Below are 18,040 nucleotides of genomic sequence, written 5' to 3'. Positions count from 1 at the left end.
TGGTCCCTGGACCGTCACTACAGGCCAAGGGCACCCGCAGCCGTCCTAGCTCTTCTCCACCTCCCTAGCGGAGGCAGAGGTATGGTACACACACCCTCTCCCTGGAGGGAAGAGCACATAGGAAGGCCCAAATCTCAGGCTCCCAGACGTGAGACCTGCCTTCCTCAGAGGGAAGGAACAACCTTCAACTTTAGGGCGGTCCTGCTCTTAAGTACAGCCAGAAGGCGGGCAACCGTTGTCCCAGCTACAACAGGGTGTACCACCCCCTGCTGTCACTCAAGTGCAGTACCAAAAGTGAAGGGGAAATCCTCATACCAACTACTGGAAACCTGATATTACCAGGGTTTACTGCCAGCCCATTGGGTAGAATAGTAGCCAGTGGGTACCCCGCTACATATATAATGTAATAATAATAATATCTATATAATATATATGTAGCCTGGTCCCCTATTACCACCTGGCCGAAGAGGGGGACAGCTATGGAGGGGCCCGGGTGCCACCAGAGCTGTGGGCGGACCCGGATTGTTTCCGGGAGATGCTCCGGGGCTCCGGTGCTCAGGAGCTCCGCGGCGTACCCGGCAAGCGAGGGCCGCCATGTTAGAAGTCACGCATGCACGATAGAAGCCTCACGCATGCGCAGTGGATGTTTGGATGCGGCGGCCATGTTAGGTGGCTCCGCAAAAGCGGCAGGGGACTACAAGTCCCAGGCTCCTCAAGGGCTAGCAGCAGATGATGCAGGAGAGCCAATAGGGCTTATGGAGCCACACAATGCAGGAGAAAGATACATTTGGCGCACTTAGGAGAGCACGCCAGTCGGGAGCAGGACAGCAAGGGGTGAGGTAAGGTCCAGGGAGAAGTGAGATTCAAAAAAACAAATTGGTAGAACAGCAGGAACCAAAAAAGCACCGATCAACTCACCAGAAATAGCAAAAATAAAAAAAGTTTATTAGATCACATACAGTAGTAAAAAAACAAAAAACAAAGTAACATAAAAACGAAACCTCCTACGCGTTTCAGGCTCTCCAGCCCTTTCTCAAGGTTAGTTGATCGGTGCTTTTTTGGTTCCTGCTGTTCTACCAATTTGTTTTTTTGAATCTTGCTATTTTGCGATTTGAGTGACACACTTCCGCAGCGTAGGTTCCGGCAATTCGCTACACATCACGGGAGAACGCCGAGAGGAGACGGGCACCTCCACGTGATTAGCCTGGAGCTTTCCCGGACGGTCTGAGGCTCTGGTCATTGCTACAGCTTCAGCACGCGGGATCTCAAAGGCTATACCAACAAGGACTCAGGTATTTACTTTGATATCTCTGGAAATCAAGAGATGCAGAAGCTAGTACTGAGAAATATATGCTACATGAGTTACTAGGGGCACGGTTTAAGGCTGGCTCCAGTTTCTCTAGCTATTCTCCCTTTGGTCCATCTTTCCCTTCCAGTTTAGTTCCTTACGTTATACTACATGCGATACCATTTGCCTATGATTTCTTACCTGAATTGCCACAGATTTAGAACCATCTCTGGACGTTCTATATATTTTGTATATTTTTGCTATTTTTGGAGCTGGGAGTAGTTACTTGTCCAGGGGGAAGTGCTCTGCTGGACTAGGCCAGATATCCCCTCAGGTCCCAGCTAGACCCCAACCACCATTTAGTTTGTGTGCTATAGGGAATGCCCCCAGATAGGGACACTCCCATTAGCACATTAGAGTCAGTGGGATAGCACCGGTGACGGACGCCATGCGGTGAGCTGCGGCCTGCAGTCTGGGACTAGACCACAGGCATCCTAATAGACATTTAAAGGGATACACGCCAGCGGGAGCTCCCTCCAGAGGTGGACGCCTGAGGACAAGAGCAAGAGAGGATTCAGCAGACCACGTTGCGGTTTGGTGTATCCCTCAGCAAAGTCGGCCTGGTCTGGCCTAATACCAGGAAGGTATCAAAAGTGCACCAACGGCCATTCACAATGGGTAGCGCTACTCCACACACGCTCTTTGGGTGGGCCTGGATCTGTGGACACAGGGGTGGTCAGGTGCCCAGGGCACCCTCATAACTTTGGGGAAGATCTCACCAGAGGTGGACATTGTGGTGCACAGGGGTGGTCTGACACTGTGTTATATTGTGTGTACTGTTATATAATAGGTTGTATGTCAGTAAAGATAAGTTCGTTATACCTGTATGTGTATATTTATTAGCTAACTGTATTGGGTCCTGTGAGGGGTTATCATGCTGCACTCGGATCCCTCTCAGGTGGAGGCACTGTAACGAGAGTAACCGCGATCACCCCAGGCTCCCAGTGTCAGAGGATCAGGCCTCCTGTACGCTAAACAGGTACTCAGCACGCGTAGTTCCCTTAGACATGGGGAAAGGGGGCTACATATATATAAATAAAATAAAAGGGGTGGGAGGGAAACCTATATTACAAAAGTTCATACAGTACAAAATGGTTGCTTTGACAATCTCCACACTAGCCTAACTGTCATTTTAGCTCCGCCCCTTATTTTAATTTGTCTAACAGGATTCGTACTCCACTCCATCACTATATCTCTCCAATAATGGCAAGGTATCCGTCACCTCTGTCATGATCCCTATTCGCAAGAGGTACATGGGTATTTTCTAGCATTTCACATTGCTCTTTTCTGGCTATTATTTAAAACTGCAATTTTTTATCTGCTTGGCTTCAAGTTGTTCCAGTCGGTGCTAGTCTTTTGGATAGCAACAAAACACAGAGGATGTTTGCACCACATCGCTACACTGCTTCCAGGGTTGCCACCTTCTGTTCAATGATAACCCAGAGACTTTAATTTATTTTTTTAAGGTTTTTATTTATATATTTAACTGTCTTACCTTCTCCGGCGCTGAATCTCCCCCTGCATGGTCCCATCAAGATGGCTCCGCAACGTCAAATGGCATCAGGTTTCCATGTCAACGGACGATGTCCATTGCCATGCAATGTCACATTGCATGACAACGGGACGCCCTGCGGCGCCACGTTACCATGACGTCCCATTATCATGGCAACATGACGCCATTTGACGTTGCGGAGCCATTTTGACGAGACAATGTACGGGGAGATTCCCGCACCCCTCCCCCTCAATAGAAAAGCAGTGCTAGCCAAGCGGGAGGCCCTACTGATGCTATTGGATTTTCTTGTTACCACTACCATTTTTATTTTAATATTGCCCTCATCGTTCTCAATTAGACAATGGTCCCTATTTGATATGCAGTGGAGCCACCTCCTCTTTGTCAGGGAAGTTTGAAACGTAATCATTAGGATGGCCCTTAAAGCAGAACTCCCCAGGCCTGTCACTGATTTTACGTGAGTCTCGCTGGTTTCTGATATAAATGCTCCCACAGACATCAATTAGGCCTCGGCCATGGTAAGCGCTTACTCGCTGAACCATGCTGACGCTCGCTCCCGCTCAGCACTGAGCCCCTACAGCCGCAATTAGAGCGGCTTTAGTAGGGGCTCGCCTACGCTTACCGTCTTACCAGAATTTAACATTTCCCCGCTTGCCGGCGCGCAGGGCTGGTCACGTGAGCGGTTCACCCAATGAGGGCGAACCAGCTCCGTGATGTCACTGGCCCACCCCCGGCCCGCCCCCTTGACGGCGCGCAGGGGAAGCAACCGCAAGGCCAGGGAAAGCACCCACTTTCCCTGAGCCTCAGCGCGCCTCAGCATGCCAGCGGGAACCCTGGCCAAGGCCTTAAGCCTGACTGATACAGAATCACAGATTTCACATACAAAATAAAAAAATATTTAGCCAATAGACATCTCTGAATCCCCTATACTTTAACGTTTGTCTAGTGTGGGTGGGAGGGGGGTATTGTGTGTGTGTGTGTTTTGTGTGTGTGTGTGTTTGTGTAGGGGGAGGGGGTATTATATGTGTAGCACACTTTCCCCCACCCCCTGGGAGATGTGTGGCTATGGTGTGTGTGTGGTGCGGTGCGGTGCGATACCTGTGGCTCACAGGAAACCTGATCCTCCGCTGCGGGGAACCTGGGGTGCACCTGAGTGATGCTCTGTAGCACCTCCACCTGTACGGATTCGATTATGTTGAATAACCCCGTTACAGGACACATACAGTAAGTAATACACACTTGGTATAAGATAACCGTTTTACTGCAGGCACCAAAAGATATGGTAACACACATAAATACAGTCCCACCAACCGGGCCAAGCAAGTACCCTCCAATACTTTGTTCCCCTCCCTGGAGTCATAGTCCCCAAAGTACTGAGGGCCCTTGGTCACCCAACCACCCTCGTTGCCACAAGTTGATTCCCCACCCAATGTGTGGTACAGCGCTGCCCACTAAAGTGTTTGTTGGTGCACGTGAGGAGTTGGGTACCTGCCGAGTGGTCCCCCACCCGGGCACGGTGCTGCTGCAAGATGGGATCCACAGATCCGGCAATGGTCCTCCGCAAAGCCCCTGCCTCTACGTTGGGTGGGTCCTGCGTGGATGGTACCCCCTTTGAGAGTCTCTGGATGAAGGGGGATCTGGTCTCAGATCACCCTGACCCAGGATGCAGCTACATGTCCCTATGTTCTGGTTCTACAGGGGCAGTGTCCCTATCTGTGGGCCTGTCCCTGCAGCAACCACAAACTACACAAAGGAGTCTAGGCCTAGCTGGGGCCTAAGGGGATATCTGGCCTAGTGCCAGTGCCACAGACACTTGCACATACCTCTTACCCTAATGGCTTACCAGCTCCGACTGGCATGGTCTCCAGCGCGCGAATTGTATCAATTCCCTGCTGCAGGGAATACTAGAGCCCTATTGGCTGCCGTGGGTCAGATGATCTAGCAGCCCCTGGGGCTGCTGGGAGGTGAAGTCCCTTGCGGTGGCTGCAACCAATGGCCGCTGCCATTATGCTTCTTCCGCGCATGCTCCGGATCTCGCACATGCACAATAACATTAAAGATGGCGGCGCCCTATTTCTCGTCCGTCGCGGGACACCGGCAACCCGGTCGCCGCAGCCCCTCACCACAGTCGTCCTACACTATCGCGCACCTCAATCTCTCTCCACGGGTCCTCCCGCCGCTCCGGACAGTGTAACATATAATATAACCTTACACAAGTTATATAATAAAAATGCAACTTCAAAAGTACAACTTAACACAATCAACGACTTTATACACAATTCTACAGTGCGACTTTATACACAATTGTACAGTGCATCGTGATGACAGACTGTATTTTGTTCCGAGACCACGCTGAGCCTCATAGTGGGGAGCCCCAAGATAATCATAGGTCATCCGATTGGGAGGATGCCTAACTCTTTTGCTCTGTCTGTGCTGTCCTTCAGCTACTCCCTCTGGGGAGTAATAAGCATAGTCCTGAGGCTCAGCCTTTCCCATTGAGGGTATAAATGTCTCTGTATAGTCTCTGTGTGGTCTGAAGCACGGGCTTCTGGGATCCAGAGGTTGGCTCGTTGGAGCCACCCTAGTAGGTGTTATGCATCGGGGCCCATTACCCGTAGCTCCTCCGGGAGATGCTCCGTGACTTTGAGATCCCCTTTGATCCCCTTTGATCCCCTTTGAGAGGGTCCCTCCATAGGATCCTCTATGGTTTCGTTGACGGTATCTTCACCATCTGTATGATCCTGGGTGGTCTCATGGTTGGTGTCATTGTTGGCCTCCATTGGTTCTGGCTCACCGTTCAGTGGTGTAGCCGGTATTTGTGGCTCGTCGTTACCCACTTGCACGATAAGGAGAAGATGATTACGATGCCAGACCCTTACCCGGCCATCCGTGTCTTTTATGCGGTAGACCGGGAGGCCTGGCATCTGTGACACGACCTCGAATACACCATCCCACCAATGGTTGGCTAGTTTGTGTTTACCAAGAATTCCAAGGTTGCGGAGAAGCACGGCATCTCCAGGACGGATTTCCCGGTGTCTGACCTTGTGGTCATATCGCCTCTTGTTGTTGGCGTTGAGTTGGGCGGTGGACGTCTCAGCCAGCTGGTAGGCCTGTTGCAGACTTTCCCGGAGGCTTTGCACGTATTTGAAGTGTGTCGCGTTGTGTATCCCGTCTGTTGACACCCGCAGGCGCACATCCACGGGTAGCCTGGCTTCGTGCCCAAACATAAGGAAGTAAGGGGAGAACCCAATGGATTTGTGGCTGGTACAGTTGTATCGCATGTACCAAAGTTTCCACGTGTCGGCTCCACTCTGTCTTCTGAGCGCCTTTCAACATGCCGAGCATATCCAGCAACGTCATGTTGAATCGCTCCGGCAGAGCGTCACCCTACGGAGTTGTCCGGGACTTGGTGATTTAAGAATCTTAAGCAGTTCCCGGATTAATTTGCTCTCAAAATCCCGGCCTTGGTCGGAATGAAGGCGGTTGGGCAGGCCATAATGCACGAAGTACCTTTCCCACAGGAACTTTGTCACCGTGATTGCCTTCTGGTCTTTGGTGGGGAAGGCTTGTGATATCGCATGTAATGGTCCGTGATGACCAACACGTTACAGATACCTTTTGGCGTCAGGTTCGATGCACAGGAAATCCATGTACACCAAGTCCATAGGGCCCGAGCTCTTCAGGTGAGCCATTGGTGCGGCTCGGGTAGGGAGAGTCTTGCGCTGGATGCCCCTTAAGCACTGATGACAGCGTAGTTCCACTAATTCTCGCATCCATGGCTAGAAGAATCGTCTCGGACCAACCCAAAGGTCTTCTCCAGACCGAGATGGCCATGGTCATCGTGCAAGGCTTTCAGAACCATATATTGTACGTTCCTGGGGAGAACCAGTTGCCGTCTATCCGGGTGGTTGTGGTATTGTACCACCCGATAGAGGTGTCCGTTGCCAATCTCAAATTGAGGATGGCGACTGTAGAGGGAGAGGGGGATTGGTCCGGTATTAAAGGGGTTGCATCCCATATGGCCACCCCCTGACCTCACTGGGGAGGCAAGGGGTTAACTGGACTGCGGTCCAGTAATGTGTTTTTACCCTGCTTCAGCACCCAAATGTGTATTCCCCTGTAACAATGTATTTTCCCCAATCCAGTGTCTGCACCAACACTCACACTGGGATCCGTTCGGGAGAAGGGTTAATAGTTAGGAAGGGATTATAGCCCTTTGTTCCATTTTCCCGCCTTTACAGGCTCCATTTTGCAGCTCTCCATAGGTCGCCATTGCAGCCCGTTTCAGTAGAAGACCTGCAGGTGGCGCCCGAGAGGAGGAGCGGCGGTTCCCCATTGTAAGTCAATGGAGCCATTCATTCCAATGGGGATTCTTCGACGCCGACCTCCAGGAACGGGTTGGCAGCCATCCAAACCGCAGACCGCAGAAGCGGATACAATATCTAAAAATGAGCTTTGATCACACTAGGTCAAGTTCAATCACAATTGGCGTGGGAAACTTAGGTTCTAGGGCACCCAGGAATAAAATTATTTTTGACCCTAGGAACCCCCACACTCGACCACCACCGGGTCCGAGGATTAAGGGTCGTGTAAAGGGTCGTGCTCGCCACGAGGGTCGCGCCATTGACTCTAATGGCGGAGGGAAGAGCCGCGAGTAAAAATGGCTAAGTCAGAATGAGCAGAAACCCAGAACCCAGAACTACGGTTCTGTTCAACCTAGAGGGCTGAGATTTGGCCACCATGTAGTCCTAGTTCCGGAAGGATTGCATGGCAAATACCGACCCTCTCGGTGCAACAAAACGGAGTCAGGGTAATTGTAAAGTTTGGGTTTCTGCCATTGACTTGCATGGCGGAAAAAAGCCTTGTGTTCCAAAAGGGTTTTTAAACTTGTGGGTCTCAGCGAGCTGAAACTTGGCCACCATGGAGAGTCCCCTCCAGCATGAGGGTCTGGCAAGTTTCAGCCTGCTCGGCCCAGCCGAACTAATTATTTTAATAAATATAGATATGGAAAAATGTACTGTATTTCAAAGCGGGGACAAAAACCCGCGTAAGTTACTGGTTCTGTTTAATGTAAATGCTCAAGGGGACGACCAATTGTCTACAACAGACCCCCATGATCAAAGGCTCAGCCACTCTGGCTGTATACATTAGGGCGGAGAAACGCAGGGCTTGAGTGGTCTGTAAGTGCTGTAATTCACACTTACAGACAAAGGGTTTCCTGACCAGATCCAGGTCTGATAGACATGTAGGCGCCCTGACTTTTGTGTGGGGCTAAAGAAATGAGACCCCAAGGGCCAGAAGTACGCATGTGCCAACTAGCTGGGGAGGCATGATCTATCAATGTTCCCATGTTAGCTGGCAAGGAGAGATTGGGTGCAGATAATTGTCCTCCAATGACTTGCACTCAATGCCAGGGTATAGGACTGGAATCACATATTACCCAGTGTCAGCCCTATGCTCAGAGTCTTCGATGATTTTACCAACTAGTTGATGCCTGATTGCTGTATGAATTGCCAATCCTGTACCTGATTGCTTCATTACCCAACCCTTAAGTAAGTGCTATTTCTTGTCTGCTATTTGAATTATCTTGTGTGTTCACCAATCTAGGGAATAAACTATCTTTATTATATCTAAGTCGTGTTCAATTCAACCCAGATATTTGGTGTGTATTATAACCTATCACTAGCTACCGTAACAGCGACCATGTCGCTGGGGGCACATTTCAGAATTGCAGACTTGTTTTTCTGGATGGTCTGGCAGATGATGCCAGCTACGGGTTCCCAGATCTGATATTGTACAATATCCTTCCACACTATGATCTTATCATGGGTGATGTTCATCCCCTCCGGATCACAGTAAGCGGTGGGGATGGCTTTGGATTGGCATCCTAAGGAATCCGTGACGCGTAACTCTGAGAAAGCCACTCTATCTTCTATGACAGCGGCCGTGTTACACATGGCTCCCATCCCTGGTCCCGGGATCTCCTCCCAGAGGTCATCGTCTGGAGTGGTGGTCAGGCCTGGTCTTCGGGATAGAGCATTTGCTCTGATATTCGGGGGCCAAGGTTTATATTTCAGCGTGAATTTGTAGTTTGATAACGCCACCAGCCATCGTGGCCGGTAGCATCCAGTTTGGCGGATGTTAGTATGTATGCGGATTGTTATCCATCCTCACTTCGAAAGTTACGCCATACAAGTAGTCATGGAGCTTGTCCACGATGGCCCACTTAAGGGCGAGGAACTCCAACTTGTGGACGGGGTAGTTCTGCTCACTGGGAGTCAGACGCGGCTGATGTAGGCCACGTGTCGAAGTCCCTCCGGGTATTTCTGGTACAGGACAGCACCTAGGCCATTGAGACTTGCGTCTACATGGAGAACATAGGGCTGTTCTGAGTCTGCATAAGCGAAAACAGGTGCCTCTGTTAAGCTCTTCTTCAGGCCCAGGAAGGCCTGCTCGCAGTTGGTCGTCCATTTATCATCTAACGGCTGTCTAGCAGAGGTGGCCTTTCGCCCTGTATCCTCAGGGTATATTTTGAGGAGATTATTAAGAGGCTTGGCCTTACTGGAATACCCCTCCACAAAGCAGCGATAGTAACCACAGAAGCCGAGGAAAGAGCGTACCTCCATGACGTTCTCAGGACGTGGCCAATTCACCACGGCCTCCACTTTGGCCGGATCTGTGGCAATCCCATTGGCTGATACAATGTGTCCCACGTAGGTTTGGCAGACCCGGCACTTGTCTAGGGGCAGCTTCAGGCCTTCTCGACCCAGACGGTCCAGCACCTTTAGCAGCCGTTCCTCATGTTCTTCCAAGGTCTTACCAAAAACGATAATATCGTCCAGGTAGACCAAGCATTCCCCCGGGTTCATGTCGCCGATGGTTTTCTCCATTAGACGCTGAAAGGTAGCGGGAGCTCCACAGATGCCTCACTGGGCGTCTTCCTCGGGCGTACTCTCCAGAGAAAAGAGGTGATCGGCCTCATCTCGGTCGGGTGTGTGTCAGAGCCTGTTTCAAAAGAGGAAGTGAATGTGACTTTCTAAATGGTTGCTGTAGCAGCCATAGGATAAGTACATTAAAAAAATCATTAAAAATGTCAGGAGTTCAAAATAAAAATGCAGACAGTGTTATCTAATACTAAAGAACTGCTTTATGTAAAAAAAATATATATATAGGATTTTGCATGTTTTGCTGCTCTAAGGGAAATCACATGGAGCCACTTTCAAAGTAGGTCAAATTTGGGGAGCTGCACTTCTAAACAAAGGAGAAAGAAGCAATGCATTAGCAAGGGGTGTATGGGAAATCAACTATGGCACAAATCATTGATTGATGGTTAGGCCGCGAATATAGTTGTGGCGTACGCGCGCGAAACATAAACTAGGCTGGAGGCGACAGGGAGGCGTGGCTGTGACGTCACGTGAGCAGTTCATCCTCATTGGCTAAACCGCTCACGTGAGGCTGCCGTCGTGCTGCAAAAACAATTTCAGTTGTCTCCTCTGTTATCTGTCGCTCCATAGCGCTTGATCACGCACGTAGTCGCGTGCACAATGTGCGCCTTCATTGGTCTACACTTATTTGTTCTGACGTCGCGCACCGCCACTATAATCACGGCCTTAAGCGCGCAAATTGAAGAGTTTATTTTGTGGCTATCAGAATTGGTACAAGATGTGTGGGAAATCTAGGCTCGGTGATATAGGGGAAAGCAGTGCCAGGTATAATGTGAGGAGAAGAAACAGCAGTAAAAGCATCAGGGTAGGAAGAAGCATGTGATGCTAGAGGAATGTACAATCAAGGAGAAGCTGGGGGTTAAGAAGCAGAAGGATTAATGTAAGGAGGAGGACAAGCTAGGAAAGAAGGAGGAAGTAGTGGGAGCAACGGGTTCACCATTAATCTATGAGTTAGATGCATATAGATGGATGGGGCAGACATACAAATTGGTACCACGGCAGTCCCTCTACTTGTGCTGGCTGGAGCTATTTCCAAGCAATCCCTGTAGAAGTCCCATAATCCCTATAGAAGTCCCATGCAGCTTATCACACACAACAACCTTTTCTTTTATTAGGTCAGCCTGGTTTTACAGGTCCCCAAAACATAAATAATAAACTTTATTTCGTAGAGCGCTTTTCTCCCAATGGGAATCGACATGTAGTGTATCTGCTAAATAGGTACAGTTGGAGGGGATGTGGTAGATAAACAGATATACAGTGAGAAGGTATATTGTAAGATGCTCTGGAGATATATGAGTGGTGTTCATATGAGATTTTGAGGGACTTGCACTGCATGGGGAGGGATTTATGATGGGAGGCAGGAGGTGTGGTGACTAAACCTCTAGCTCTTCCCTCCTGTTAGAAGGGGGAAGTATCTATATGGGGTGCGGTTTGCTTAGCTCATCTGGCTGCACTTTCCTATAGCTGCTAGCAGACCTCGGCTGATAAAAGAGGGAGGGTAAGCAGCAGTGACAGAGAAGTGTGATCAGAAGACTGAGCCTCTGTTACATCGCGTTACCTGAAGGATCACAGCACGGTAAGCGCCTCCTGGGCACATTGTACATTGTGCTATGTCTGTGTAACACAATGTAATTTGCCGCACCTTATAACAGCGATGCCTGCTCTGAAGCAGATGCACGGTGTATATGCTGCTGGCCAGGTTGTGTAGCTCTGGGCAGGGATGATGTGCTGTGGGTGTTGCCTTTGCTTGCTCAACAAGTTTGAGGAAGGCGCATTGCAAACAGGACTGGCAGAACTACATAGTGGCCTATGCACCACACTGTCTTTTGCTGCACATAATTCTATTTTTACATACGTACTAACCTGATGTATCTCAATCTGCTCTATCAGTTTTTTTTTTTGGGGGGGGGGGGAGTGTATAGAAATGGACTGCTATAGATGTAAGTGGTATGTACTAAGTAAAAGTCTGTATGCCAAAAAAAAGTGCAAAGTCCATTAAAAACATATGCCAAGCTCAACTTGGAGTAAACCCTAAAAAGTTTGTTTTATAGCGTTGGTGCAGGATAAAGTTGCTGTTAACCCAAAATGTCCAATGCTTCACACAGTACTGATGTTTCAGTGTGTGTATATAGGTTAACAAAATGTATTTTCACAATATGGCTATTAGTATCGTTACACTAATAATGGATATTTATTAAAGCTAGTTGTAAATCAAATTTCTGATTTTTAAATGTATCAATCAGGTATTCAATGCAATGTGGCAGCACTTATTTATATATTATATTTAGGAAGCCTTCATACATAAGCTGCACATTTTATAAAGGGTTGTTCTGTACTACCTCTCAGCACTGAAATGTTTGTCCCACCAAAAAAATGCATTCAAATCTGCTCTTGGTGCAGGGACCTGGCTGTGCAGCAAGTTGGGACTAAAAACTTCTCTAGTACGGGGAAGTGGCTTCACAGCATAGTGAAAATGGCCTTGGTATTCGAGCGATCATGCAAGAAAGAGTGGTGACGGGTCAGAACTGGTTGACCCATTATATGCCTGAAAGACCTGTTTCATGCAGGATACTGGTGTTTTTTAGCTGTGGTGAAAGGTAGTGGCTATTGACCATTAACACTGTCAGTAAGGGGCCTTTAGATCAAAGGTGCTCAAGTGCCCCCCCCCACAACAGGTCAGGTTAGGTTTTCAGGACATCCCAGCTCTAGCACAGGTGGCTCAGTCGAAGACCGCGCCTCTGATTGAGCCACCTGTGCTGAAGCAGTGACTGAGCCACCTGTGCTGAGGCAGGGATATCCTGAAAACCTAACCTGTTGGGGGACGGAGTTGCGCACCCTTGCGCTAGATCAGGAGTGTGAACTTTTTATCCTGCGCCCCCCTGCATGCTCTCCCCCACTGCTCGCGCCCCCCTCACCTTGTATTCCGCGTCAAAGGAGGCTGCAGGGTGACGTGAATCCGCGGCGCCATTTCACGCTGCGTTGCCATGGCAACGCATCACACCAGCCTTCTGAATCATCAAGGTAAGGGAAATTGCAGAGGCCTCACGTGATCCCCCGGCATTTAATTGAAATGCCTTGGGGAAGAGTGCGGGGCCTCAGCAATCGCCGTGCACCCCTGCTCCAGATAACCCCTTCATGTTCAAATCCAGGGAGAGCAGAGATGGCAGTCTCCAGAGGCAGAAATCGCCAAATTTGGTGTTGGGTTAAAAAAAAAAAGCATTTTGATGGAAAAGCGCTTATCTTCATTTTTATTTTTTATCCGTGCGTTTCCATTGAAGTCTGCTGAACTGTGAAAACATTATGTAGCCAGGGTCCCTCCGGTCCCCCTGTCTGCCGGTTTCTTTCCCCCTTGCGTGTGTGCTGCTGTGGGGGCGAGCGCGTTCCCGGGGGCTCCCTGTGGCAGCTGCGGCAGGACGCAACCATCTTTAATGTGCTCGCGCATGTGCGAAGGCTTGGACGTAAGCAGACCACTCGCGGCGGCCATGTTGAGGTTGGCGCGGGAGTTCGCGCCTGTGCAGTGCAATGCACAGAGGTTGGCAAGGGTAGCGGTGGCCATTACATGTGTGCAGGAGCTCTTGGAAGTTGCGCATGCTCAGTTAAGAGTAGTGGCGGCCATTACAGCTTCAGACATGCGCACGCGGCGCTAATAGAGAAGAGGTCCTGAGTGGACTACAACTCCCAGCAGCCTCTGGGGACTGCCCTATGATCCCTGTCACATGCAGTCAGACAGCCACCAAGGCTGACAGATTCTCATGCTGCATTTTGGATACATTGTTGTGTGCAGACAGGGAGTGTCAGTTAGGAGCTGGGACACAGAGAGGGGAAGGTGTGTTTGTGCAGGGAGGAAAGTAGCCTCCTGCACTAGGCCAGAAGTCTCCCCTTAGGCCCCAGCTAGACCTCACTCCCCTTCAGCTTGTGACTGCTTTAGGGAAGGCCCCTTAGGTAGGGACTTTGCCCTGTTAGCAGTCAGTTCAGTCAGTGACACCGCTGCAGTGCTGTGTGCTCTGACAAGAAGGGTCAGTGTACAAGGAATCATTCTCTGCAGAGCAGAGACAGACTGAGCGGTGAGCTTGCTCAGGAGACCCCCATCGCTGAGGCTTCGGCGCTGGAGACAGGCGGTCCTCTTCCACAGTTCTGCGGTACCCGGTTGCAGAAAACACCTGGCAGGTATTATCCAAGTCACCAAGTGCACCATCTATACACTTCATCTTAGTGGGCAGCGCTGTCCCACACGTGGGTGGGGTTGTGGGACTCTTGGGACTTTGGGTACAAGGACTTTGGAAATACTGTGTGGGGTTAAGGCCCTCCGAGGTGTGTGTGGATAGTTGTGCTTAGTAGTGTCACAGGGTGACACTGAAGTTATGCACTGTTGATGTCATATTGTTGATGTGTATTGTGTTATCTGCCCATATAGTAAACCTGTGTTATATATACCTTGGTGTATGTGGGTCCTGTGTAGGGGACATTCTACACTCCTAGAATAATGCACAGGTGGAGGCGCTGTAATTAGAAGGTCGTTCCAGAAGATTCACCCCAGGCTCTCACTAGCGGAGGCTCAGACCTCCTGTGAGCCTGACAGGTATACTGCACCACACCTGGTAACATATAGGTTCCCCCCTCACATACACTCTATATGCGATTGGGTGGGGGAATACCCGTTACAGTTATAAAAAGGCTCTGCCTGATATATCAAAGAGTATCAGTAAGAAATCTTTAGTTTGAAAATGTGGTGCATTTGTGTGGAATTACACCTTTTATGGATCTCAAGAACTACTCCCAAACCTCTCACTGACACATGCTCGGCAAATTTGACACAAATCACATTGAAGCAAATGGTTGTGAAATGAAATCAATGTGACTAGTGACCATAATTTCCATTAGTGATATTTGATACATACCTCCCCCCCCCCCCCCAAAGGTCCTAATGTGCCTCACTGCTCAGATTTTTGGAAATACAACCCTGCATAATCAAAATGGCCCAATAAATAGGGCCCTAATGTTTTTGTATCTACAATGTAATAGCCTAAACGCCATAGAGTAAAAATCGGTGTTTATATTTTTCTTATTGGCTGCCTTTTCTACCACGTGCTGCTAATATTTCTTTAGTAATTTTGTTTATCCACATAATATAGTTTTTTATTTTTAGATTTGTTTATTTTGCGTTAAGGTTGAGCTACAAAAGTCAGCTGGATCCTATAATTGGCAAAAGGATGAGCATAATATACTAATGCGCTTAATTACAATCCCATCCGATGTATAAGGTTTTAAGGGATCCCTTTCCTCATTTATTGGCTTTGAGGCATGGCATTTAATTATAGAGGGACACAAGCAGTGTATTTATCCATACAAGGACAAGACGTTTGAGATTACACTAACTGCCAGGCAGTACCTTCTGCATCAATTCCCCTGCCTATTATACAGGATTGGAACCGGGGTTTTTTGTTGCGTTGAACCTCGCTGTTTTGAGCTCCACAGTTCTTGAGATACTTTACTGATGAAGTTGCTTGTATTGCTTCTTGGTTTGTAAGAAGAGATTTAAATGGCCATCCAGTGGGAATCAACAACCGTTGCTGCAGGTTCCTATTGGCACAAGATTTTGCAACTAGTTGGTTTCCCCAGGAGGGAAATTAAAATTTAGCAACTTCACTGGTACGTATCTCGGGAACCAGAGGGTTAATGGAGTTGACAATAGCATGGTTCCCCACCCTGAATAGAGAAAAGATGGGACTTGCTGCTTTACATAACTTACCAACATATTAAGATCAGTCACATTTATTTTTTTATTTCTTAAAAAAAAAAAAATTTTTTTTACCTGATTTATTAATTACAAAACTTTTCTTTGGGTCATAACGTAGAAAAGTACAGTATGTAAATATGGGGGAAGTCGCAGAGCTATTACACATAGTGTATATCATAAGGGCCCCTGGGGGTGACACTTTTATTGACACACACTGAATGTCATTTGGGTAATGAAGGGGTTAATGGGACATAGAGCTGGATGGAAAAATCGTGGGCGTCTACAATTTTATCTTGGTGCTTCTGTAATGGCGCTGACTGACCTGCTGGTCACTGCCACAACTGGCAACAGCTCAACTTATCCTGCTTTGCTAGCTTGAGGGTAGGTTGCTCGGTTGCCAGCCGCGGCAATGCCTAAACACGCGCTCACCCCTACATCTTCTTCTCCAACATATACTTCAATATGCCGTCACACTGTCTTCCCTGTGCTAGAGAAGATTTTTGTTCTATTTGTTTGGAGCTGAACTCTCCCCCCAGCACTGGGCTGCAGCTTCACAGCTTATTGTCGAGGGGTCTCTGATCCTAACCAGCCTGAGCCCACACACCGTGTAACACTACCCTGGATGACGTTCAAGATTTCACGTACTAGTTGCCCGTGCAACTATGCTTATCCTTTTCGCCCGCGTTAGGCCTAGTTTTGTGTCCGATTCCGAAACAAAGCTATCCTCTAACTGTTACTAGTTAGGGAGAAAAGGCAGCGCTTCAGGCTCCGAGAGAGTTTAGTGAGGATGTGGGCAGAATAAACAGTTAGGTGTGGTAGCCTTGCATCATATCCTGGTGGGATGGTTAACACACAGGATGAGAGGAATGTGATGTTGCATTGGAAACACCAGTCAGTATTCTGTGATGTGGTCTTGTTGAGTCCTATTCATTTATATGGAAGGGATAATTTCTTCAGCACAAGGAACTAAAGCTCTGCCAACTTGCACACATTTGCTTTGCCTATTTCGCCAGAGAAGAATCTACCCTAAAGGTATGGGTCATATTTCAGACTCTGGAGACTTACTTGGCAAACTGCTTGTAAACCTTTTCACAAAGTTAGAAGTGGGTGAAAGGCCTGCATACAGGGAACGCTATTTCACAGGAGGTAGCAAAACTGAAACGCAAAGCTCTGTGAGACTATTGGTCGGTATCTACAAACTACAATATCTTTCAACTGGTTTTCCTTTAGAGTTCAGCCCTATGGGTGCTGGAGGGGCCACGGTGAGGCTGCGTGATCGTGGCGTCCCTTTAACCTGGAAATGGTAGCAGAGTTGTCCCCTTCCATGTCCCTGCATTACAGATGGAACGCAGATCTCCTCTGGAAAACAAGCACTCTGCACATGTCGTAGCCACTATGTTATGAGGATCCTGAATTGCCAGACCCCATGAACTACAGTAGTAGCTGCATCTTGGGGCACCCAAAGGGTTAAAGCAGCTGCCTCCCCCCCCCACCCCCAAAAGTCATAGCAGAAATAGATCAGCACAAAATGAACAATCAGTTTATAAGATTTTAAACTCCCCCCCCCCCCCCCCACCACAGTCTTGTTCATTTTCACCTGTTTATTACATCAGTGGTATCAGCTGTTACCATGGCAACAGCTATCTTAATGCGTGTGAATGGCAGTGGCCATTTTAACCTCCCATAGAGACCCTTTCAGCACCAGATCCTAACAGACTTTGTAGACCTTTTATATTCTATACCAGGTGTCTAAAGGATACTAAAAGGTCAACTACTGTACTTGCAAATTTGTATTCTCTTGCAAATGTATTCTCTATCTAGAAGGGGTTAAAAACTATTCAAATCCTCTTTATTTTAATTGAAATATTTTTTTTAAACTAATCTATCCCCTACAGCACTGACTCAACCCATCTCTTTTCTGTTTTGTAGAAGAATTATTTATTAATCCTAATCAATTTTGCATATTTCAGATACAATATGTTTCAGACCAGTATGGCATCAGCCTGGGTAAGTACAACAGAGACATTATTCAAACTGCATGGCTATTGATGCTACATTTCCACTGGCAAATAGATTTGTGTATAGTCCAGCTGTATGTTAACAGCGGTGCGCAAAGTGGGGGGGCGCTGGATTTGTCTGGGGATGGCACGGGTGGTTGCAGAGGCCCCACGCTCTTTCCCGAGGCATTTCAATTAAATGCTGGGTGGATCGCGTAAGGCCCCATGCAACGCTAAAACTTAACTGGACTCTGCCAGTGTCACTTTTGTCCATGGCAACGCGGCATCATGTGACGTCACACGCATGCCATGACGCTGCGGGTCACGTGACACTGTGGCGTCATTTGACGCTGCACGAGGTAAGGAGGGGCTTTTCGGCGATTTTCGTTAGGTGCGCAGACCGGCAATGCGCCATTCTATGCATGTGCAACAATGGCAAAACCCCCCATTTTTCACATGCGTGACCCTGGACCGGCCTGTTTTGCGCTGACATGGCGGCCCCCT

General features: G+C 48.5%; 1 protein-coding gene across 3 annotated transcripts in view; it reads left to right on the top strand.

The window, feature by feature from the left end:
* The first annotated feature begins 11,209 nt into the window (after nt 1-11,209).
* ANXA3 (annexin A3) overlaps nt 11,210-18,040 on the top strand; it is a 35,957-nt gene continuing 29,126 nt past the window's right edge. Inside the window, exons 1-2 of one of the 3 annotated variants that reach the window (XM_075606908.1) lie at nt 11,210-11,378; nt 17,510-17,546. Coding sequence is in view for 2 of the 3 variants with exons in the window: in XM_075606896.1 (XP_075463011.1) it covers nt 17,517-17,546 (30 nt within the window). In the remaining variant the exon portion in view is untranslated. Of the gene's footprint in view, nt 11,379-16,549; nt 16,572-17,509; nt 17,547-18,040 lie in introns of those variants that run through there. The other 2 variants (XM_075606896.1, XM_075606904.1) reach the window with 2 other exon arrangements.

The sequence above is a fragment of the Ascaphus truei genome, chromosome 1 (assembly GCF_040206685.1).
Source record: "Ascaphus truei isolate aAscTru1 chromosome 1, aAscTru1.hap1, whole genome shotgun sequence".
NCBI classification, from domain to species: Eukaryota; Metazoa; Chordata; class Amphibia; order Anura; family Ascaphidae; genus Ascaphus; species Ascaphus truei.
This window is presented reverse-complemented; position numbering and strand designations above follow the sequence as displayed.